General features: G+C 37.9%; 1 protein-coding gene across 1 annotated transcript; it reads left to right on the forward strand.

Annotated features, from left to right (window-relative positions):
• The first annotated feature begins 5,105 nt into the window (after nucleotides 1–5,105).
• Nucleotides 5,106–8,561, forward strand: LOC112772743 (pentatricopeptide repeat-containing protein At3g57430, chloroplastic-like). The gene has a single exon (XM_025817741.3). It carries the CDS (start codon nucleotides 5,234–5,236, stop codon nucleotides 7,892–7,894), a length of 2,661 nt encoding a protein of 886 aa, XP_025673526.1. The 5' UTR covers nucleotides 5,106–5,233; the 3' UTR covers nucleotides 7,895–8,561.
• Nucleotides 8,562–8,957: the final 396 nt, after the last annotated feature.

Here is an 8,957-nt window from a genome sequence, read left to right on the forward strand (position 1 = left end):
AAGGGCATGCAAATAAGAATAACTAATATGCTTAATATGCATACCTACTCCATTATCTATATGAATCTGTCCAGAACCCGAATACTCAAAACACGAGAGCAAGTTAGACTAATGAGGAGTGATGTGATAGGAGGCCTCATCATTAGAAAACCACGCTGGATCAGAAATGGAGGATGGCACGGCCATATAGGCAGAGGAATTATGAAAAGATTATGGTGGTGGGGGTGGAGTTGCTGAATTTGATGAACATGAAGCAGAAAAGAAGGAGGCACTGGATTGTGAAAATGTGAGATCTGAAAAGGTGGAAGTTGTTCTTGATTAAATCTCTGGAAACAATATCAAGCGATATGACCTAAATGGCCACAAACTTAACATTGGGGGCAATTATTATTATGAAAGGAGGAAGGACTACCTCTGAAGAATCTTCCACCACGCCCCCTTCTACCCCCAACACCTCTACCAGCCGAGGATGATGAAGGAAATGCAGATTGGGTGAGATGTACTTGAGGAAGAAAAGACTCCAATTTACGAATTTTTCAAGCATATCATCATGAGACAGAATGAAGGTCTCAACCTCTTAGAGAGAATACAACTCTGATTTAGTAGAAATAGCAGTAATGAGGTTTTGGTAATCTTCATTGAGACCTTCTAAGAGAGGAATCAATATGTTCATCACTAGTTAAGAAAAAATCCAGAAAAGGTAAAGAATCAACAATTCTCTTGATTCGTAAGACATAATCCGTGGCAGTAAGACCTTGCTTCTTTGTAAGCTTCAGTTGGGATTTCAATTGCTTGACTTTGTATTGAATAGATTTAGAGAAATAATCCTCAATTCTAATCCAGATATCAGAAGTAAAAACACAACCTATCATTTTATTCTTGAAGGTTTCATCCATGGAAGCAAGAAGCTAAGAAATAATATTGTAATTTTCTTGCCTCCATCTTTTGTAATCCAGTGAAAGAATTTCAGCAGCACGATCATCTTCAGAAGCACACTGTGAAGGTATTCTATCAAGATGTAGATGATCTTCAAGAGCTTGCCCAAAAATTGTAGCCAAAGCCTGTTGTTGCAAAGTCTTATGATTATTTTTATTGAGTTTGTCACCTATGGGATGATTAAAGGATCGTAGAGTGAATGCTGAATTAGAAGATGAAGATGAGGTAAGTGAGAAATGTGAATTTGCAGCACTAGAAGCCATGGATTATGTACAAAAATGAGGCTCTTGATACCATAAAGAAATTACTGAAGCATTAATTTCTTGAAGGTAAGTAACAAAAAAAAATAGAATAGTGAATAACAAAAAAAAGGCTTAAAAAATGAATGATAATTCTGTGTTATTGAAGAGTAAAGGTAATCTAATTTATATATATATATATATATAGCTACACTATAGAGACAAAAAAAAAAAAAGCAAAATCCACTAATAGAAAATAACAGATTCTGATCTAAACACCAAAACTCACTAGAACTCTAACTAACTAACTGCACTAACTAATTGAGAGTGTTATCATTAATAATTATATAAATTAAATATCTAAAAAAAATTTAATATTTTAAATAGTTTATTAAATTATTTAGAAAAAAATTGCAATAAAATAATTATTATAGAAAGAAAAAGCCTTATTAATTGGTCCATATAAATTCACATGCTATTATTTATAATTAAAAGGAAGAAGGGACAAAAATACACCTGCAAGTTTACACGCTGAACACGACTACACTTGAATCATTTAATGAGTCACGTGTGTACAGTATTTATACATTCCGACAAACACATTCACTCTTCCGGCCATCGGCGTGTGGCCTCATTAGTTTGAGTGAACACGTGGGTGTCTTTACTCCTTGCTGGCAATGTTAGTTTGAGTGAAGTGTCCCCTTGGTGCCAACTCAGAATAACCCATTTAATTTAATGATTAAATTATTAAACAAAATTAATTAGAAACCCTCCATTAATTGAATTATGAAGCGTCAATGTCGTTTGTTGTTCAACGTAAGAGAGTTTGCACGTTGAGAGAGTTAGAGAGCCCTAGTAGAGAGGCAATGCCATTGCTCTGAAATTCTCGCTCGCTTGACCATTGGAGGAGTTCTTTGTTAACTTACTTGAAGAAGGCAACCCATACCACCATAGCAATGATCACGCACTGAAGTCAGCGACGATCAAAAGGTACTAACTTTTCTATTTTCGACTATACCGATTATGATCGAACATGCTATTAGATTTTTGTTTAGTTACTAGTTAGTGATTGTCCCAAAAAATGAGGATTTTCTGGGTTTAGTAGTGATTATGAGAGTTTTGTTTTTGTTGTAGATGTCAAGTCACATCACGCTCGTATATTCCCATAAGGGGAGGTTAGAGAGAAATTCAAAAGGAGTTTACAGTATACAGTGGTGGTCAAGTGTCCTTAATACCGAGAGTCAATGTGGATACGCTGAACCTTTTTTTCATGGAGGGGTTATTCAAGGATTTGGAATATATTCTTTGGAAGAATTTTTACTGGGGAAAGTCCAATACCGGGTGTGGTGTTGCTCTTAAGCTAGTTACTTAGGCTTGATAGGGATGTGGTGAACATGTATGAGGATGCAATTAAAAATGATGATAGGGTGATATATGTGTATTGGGAGCATACTGTAGACATTCCAACTGAGGTTGAGGTGGTTGACATAGATGCAGAAGAGGTGTTTACCTCCGAAACAAAACCATCTAATGTGAATGCAAATACTGTAAACAAATCACCTAGTGGAGGATGAAGAAGAGGACACAAAGGACTCTAACACCAGCCAGGATTCTGAGACCAAAAAAACTAACAAATGCAGTAGGCCAGCATTCATCCTAGACATCCTTAACTTCAACTAGAAGAACCAACCAAAGGGAAAGACAACCAAAAACCACACAATCTGATAGAGCCACTGGAGCTCAATCCCAGCCCAAACCAATCCCACCCACAGCCCAAGTCCAACCCAAACAAGTTAATCTAGCACCTGTGACCCAAGTCCAACACACACAAACCGATCCACCACTTGTGGCCCAAGCCCAAAACAGACAAATTGAACCACCAACACTGTTTGAGGATGGCACTCAACCACAATCTAAAGTTGCACAAAATGAGATCCCTACTTAGGAATCAAGAGGAAAGCAAAAGAACAGAAGAGCTTCTTACAAGAGGCCAGCTCCTAGTGGACAGATCTTTGTGCAAAGAGGTAAAGGCTGTTTTGTTTATGAATAGTCATAGTAGTGACATTAATCACTAATTTTCTGAACACGACAGAAATACCTAATTAAGAGGCAAAGTCACACTTTATACATAGTACCAGACACCAAAAAAGAAAAAAGTGTATGATTAAAGTTGACAATTGCTTATTTTGTCCCTAATTTGCATTACACAGGTTTACACTTTGGGTTGTTAATGGTTGATGTTACACAAATTACAATACGAAATTTACAAGAAAATAGAGCTTTTTTTTTTCATTTATTCAATACAAGTTTTAAAATGATTACACATGATCCTCATTTCTGAGCATATATCATAAAAATTCATAATGCACAAAATTCCAACCCCAAACAAAGGCCTATAACTATATTCTTAATACACTTTATTTTATCACTAATCTAATTAGCTGTCTTCTGCAATTTTTGTACATCTTCTTTTACCTTTGTTGCACCCTCTGTAAGTTCAATCATCTTCTGGTATAATTATTTTCATGGCCTTTCTTCAAATACAACCTCTATCCCCACATTTTTTTATTTTTCCTTCAATTTCGTCTAGCCAAACAAAATATTCACACTGATGTTCAGCACTCTGAAAATTTGACACAATAATCAGAAGGGGTGAAGAAGGAAAGAAATGGATGAAATCCTAACACTAGTAAGAAAAAGCAATGCAATTTTAAAACCTACCTCCCACAGAGAACATTACAGAAACAATCTGTCTGGATTTCAGTCTGTTCCAAACTTTAGTACCACAGCTTCAATTCTATGCAAACACTTACTATTGTTGTAGTCAAATTTCTTCTTATTCTTCTTGTTCCTCAATAACAAAGATCTGCCACCAACAGCGCTGCCACAATTTAGGGATAACGAGCTCGATTTTTCCTAGAATGAACCCATGTTTTTAATTATCCATTAGAGTTTTAACATAAAGCATCTTCTTTCTAAAAAGATAAAAGAGATGGAGGGTTTCTAATTAATTTTGTTTAATAATTTAATTATTAAAATAAATTGTTTATTCTGAGTTAGAAGCAAGGAGATACCTCACCCAAATTAACGTTGCCAACAAAGAGTAAAGACACCCACGTGTCCACTCAAACTAACGAGGGCACACGCCGATGGCTGTAAGGGTGAATATGTCCGCCAGAGTGTATAAATATTGTGAACGCGTGACTTATTAAATGATTCAAGTGTAGTCGTGTCCAGCGTGTGAATTTTCAGGTGTATTTTTTTTCCTTCTTCCTAATTAAAATTAAATAAAAAGTAAAGTGACAATTAGGTTCTTGAAGATTTCGACTTCGGACTAAATAGTCCGTACAGAAAAAAAAATACTAATTTGGTTCTCCAAGATAGCAAACGGTGGAGACATAATGTCCTTCTATTAATTCATCAACTAAAACTTAACAGTGATGTTTATATGTACTGTTAATTATTCTAACGTGTCTATCTATGAAAGATAGTCATATAGATAACAACTTTTGGAGTGAAACTTCACTTATTTTAATAGAATTTGTGATAAATAGAGAGCCGTTAATAAAGAATATATGAAAATACAAAAGATAATAAATATTTCACTGTCCAAAATTGCATCGTTTTCTTGCTCATGTGACAGTAACAAGACATATACCACTGTAAATAACAAAATATATGAACAATTCCGTTTCATTTCACACTATTCATTAATAAAATGATATACATATCCACTATTTATTATTTTAAATGATCTAATTAAAACTTTTTTTTAAAGACTAATTAATCTATGATCAACATCTTTAAAAATCTAATTATCACTTTACTCTTAAATAAATTGACTACTTTTTTTAGCTTACAGTATCCTGTAATCTATCGTTATAAATATAAACTCTTTTTAAAAATCTAACTTACTCAACCAATCCAAATTAATAAAATTGACGGCCTTTAATAGAGATTAATACTAAAGTGATAATTCAGACTCCAAAAATAATATAAATAAAAAATAAATTGGGCTGTGTTTGAATTGAATAATTTTACCACCAAATCCAGTCCAGATGTCTACTTGTCTTACTCTGACCCATTCCCTCTCTTATCCATCTCTCCCTAACTCCCCTGCCATCCCAACCATCCACCCTCCTCCGCCATCCGCCACCCCAACAACCACCACTACAGCCGCCACTGTCTCTGAACCCCATTCTTCTCCATCATGGACGGATCTCCTCCGCTCCCAGGCTCAAGCCTCATCGTTCCACGAAGCCATCTCCACCTACACAGCCATGATCGCTGCCGGCGCTTCTCCCGACAACTTCGCCTTCCCTTCCGTCCTCAAGTCCGTCGCCGCCGTCGGCGACCTGGATCTTGGAAAACAGGTTCACGCCCATGTAGTTAAGTTCGGTTACGCCGGCGCCGTGCCCGTGGCCAACTCCCTCGTCAACATGTACGGAAAATGCGGCGACATCCACGATTCCCGCCAGGTGTTCGACAAAATCTCTGACAGGGACGATATCTCGTGGAACTCGATGATTGCCGCGGCGTGCCGGTTTGAGCTCTGGGAACTGTCCCTACAGCTCTTCCGCTCAATGCTGTCAGATTTCGTGGATCCCACGTCATTCACGCTCGTAAGCATTGCTCATGCGTGCTCCAACATTGATGATGGTTTGTGGTTTGGAAAGCAAGTGCATGCTTATGGTTTGAGGAATCATGGTTTGGGACCGTTCACTAATAATGCTTTGGTGACAATGTATGCCAAATTGGGAAGGGTTGATGATGCTAAAGCTTTGTTTGATGTGTTTGATAATAAGGACGTGGTTTCTTGGAACACAATTATAAGTGCACTGTCTCAGAATGATAGATTTTTAAAAGCTTTGTCATATTTAAGGCTTATGGTATGTAATGGTGTTAGGCCTGATGCGGTTACCTTGTCTAGTATTCTCCCTGCTTGCTCTCAATTGGAGATGTTGTGGGTTGGGAAGGAGTTGCATTGTTATGCAGTGAGGAGCGCGGATTTGATTGGGAATTCATTCGTTGCTTGTGCCTTGGTTGACATGTATTGCAACTGCAAGCAAGCTGAAATGGGTAGGAGAGTTTTTGATGGGGTGTTGAGGAGGACTTTGGCTGTGTGGAATGCTATGATTTCTGGTTATGTGAGGAATGAGTTCTACGAAGAGGCGTTAGAACTCTTCATTGAGATGCTTAGTGTATCAGAACTTTGTCCAAATACTACCACATTGTCTAGTGTTTTGCCTGCTTGTGTGCCTTGTAAAGGATTTTTGGATAAAGAAGGGATCCATGGCTACATAGTGAAAAGGGGACATGAGAAGGATAAGTATGTGCAGAATGCACTTATGGACATGTATTCCAGGATGGGAAAATTAGAAATTTCGAAGAGGATATTTAGCAGCATGGATAAAAGAGATATAGTGTCTTGGAACACAATAATCACTGGCTGCGTTGTCTGTGGTTTCCATGATGATGCGCTTAATCTTCTGCACGAAATGCAAAGTGGTCAAGGAGAAAATAGGAGTTACATATTGGGTGATTATGAGGATAATGGAAGCCTCCCTCTCAGGCCAAACTCGGTGACACTGATGACAGTGCTTCCCGGTTGCGCAGCTTTGGCTTCTCTAGGTAAAGGCAAGGAGATTCATGCTTATGCTATCAAACAATTGTTGGCAACAGATGTTGCAGTGGGAAGTGCGCTAGTTGACATGTATGCAAAATGTGGTTGCTTGAAGCTCTCTAGAATAGTCTTTGATCAAATGCCTATGAGGAATGTTATTACTTGGAATGCTCTTATCATGGCCTATGGAATGCATGGTAAAGGGAAAGAAGCTTTGGAGCTTTTCAGAAGAATGGAGGCAGAGGAAGACAACAATGGAGGAGTAAGCCCAAATGAGGTGACCTATATCTCCATTTTCGCAGCATGTAGTCACTCAGGGATGGTGGATGAAGGCCTTAGTTTATACCATACAATGAAAGTTAACCATGGAATTGAACCTACGGCTGACCATTATGCTTGTCTTGTAGACTTGCTTGGTCGTTCTGGTCAGGTGGAAGAGGCATATAAACTGATCAACAGAATGCCATCCAACATGAGTAAAGTTGATGCCTGGAGTAGCTTGCTCGGTGCATGTCGAATCCACCAGAATGTAGAAATTGGTGAAATTGCTGCCAAGCATCTACTTGACTTAGAGCCATATGTAGCTAGTCATTATGTTCTGTTGTCTAACATCTACTCTTCAGCTGGACTTTGGGATCAAGCAATAGATGTTAGGAAGAAAATGAAGGAAATGGGAGTGAGAAAAGAACCTGGTTGTAGTTGGATTGAGCATGGTGATGAGGTTCATAACTTTTTGGCTGGTGATTCTTCACACCCACAGAGTAGGGAACTCCATGAATATCTTGAAACACTGTCGGAAAGAATGAAGAAGGAGGGATATGTACCTGACACTTCATGTGTGCTTCACAATGTTGATGACGAAGAGAAAGAAACCATGCTCTGTGGGCACAGTGAGAGACTTGCAATAGCTTTTGGCCTTCTAAACACCCCCCATGGAACTACCGTTAGAGTTGCTAAAAACCTTAGAGTTTGCAATGACTGCCATGCTGCTACTAAATTCATATCAAAGCTTGTGGACAGGGAGATCATTCTAAGAGATGTAAGAAGGTTCCATCATTTCAAAAATGGAACTTGCTCTTGCGGTGATTATTGGTGAGATGTGTAAAGTGAAATATCTGGTTTCCTTACTTTCTCTTTCCTCTCAGCTCCCCTTTCCTAGAACATTGAAACCCCAGAGTTGAACAACAAAGCCTTATGTCAATAGATGGGGTTGGCCGCATGAGTTAAATGAGCCACTGCATGTTGCCATGAATCCTGTCTAAACCCAGCCTCATTCATGCTTAATTTTTTTCCAATCGGTTGAATCTTCCTAGCCACTAAGTTATCTCTCATATGATCTACTCACTTGACGGGTTTCTTTTTCTCTTCTCCCAACATGTCGAAATCACCTGTAAGATCTCTTTAGAACGGAATACTAGCTCGGTAGGAGTTCTATTGGGCGAGTCCTAAGGATACAAAATCGTTTTTTGAGGCATGGATTGATTGTGAAATGGGTAGTGTGGAGAACTAGGAGACTGAAAATATTTGAAAATGTTGATTATAAGTTAGAATATGTATGGAAGTCCCTTGTGTTACACTGTAATGACTAATGAATGGTCCATGGGATTAAATATGAAAAATAACCCACACTTGGGTGTTAGAAAAGTGGTACTGGATGATGTAGGTTTTGGAAAATAAATTCTAGTTATGTACCTCTTACATGCCGGATGAAGACCCTTGGTCGATTGGGCGTTATTATTATACATGGAATTGCATAATCCTTACATTTTCTTGTGATTTTATGGTTATAGACTCTTTCTTTGTGATTGATATCAGTGCACTTGAAACATCAATTCTGTTTATAATGGAAGAGAACATTTGTCAACTGCCTCAAGTGAATATAATTACCTCAAACCTGTTGCTGGTGACTTGGACAAAAAGGGGAAAAACAATTCAATTGGAACATGAACTTCTCAAGAACAGGTTCCTTCCAATTTGGTACAAAAGCTACAGGATCTAAATCTGTGCTTATCAAAGGAAAATGAGTGGAGGATTTACTGTATGTGGTGTGAGTTTGCATATTATTCCAATGGGTCAAATGCTATTAATCTTCTCCATATCTTTCGCTATGTTATGCCCTCTTTATTGGTAGAAAAAAAACAAAGATGGGAGACCTTGAG

Source organism: Arachis hypogaea, chromosome 18 (assembly GCF_003086295.3).
Source record: "Arachis hypogaea cultivar Tifrunner chromosome 18, arahy.Tifrunner.gnm2.J5K5, whole genome shotgun sequence".
NCBI classification, from domain to species: domain Eukaryota; kingdom Viridiplantae; phylum Streptophyta; class Magnoliopsida; order Fabales; family Fabaceae; genus Arachis; species Arachis hypogaea.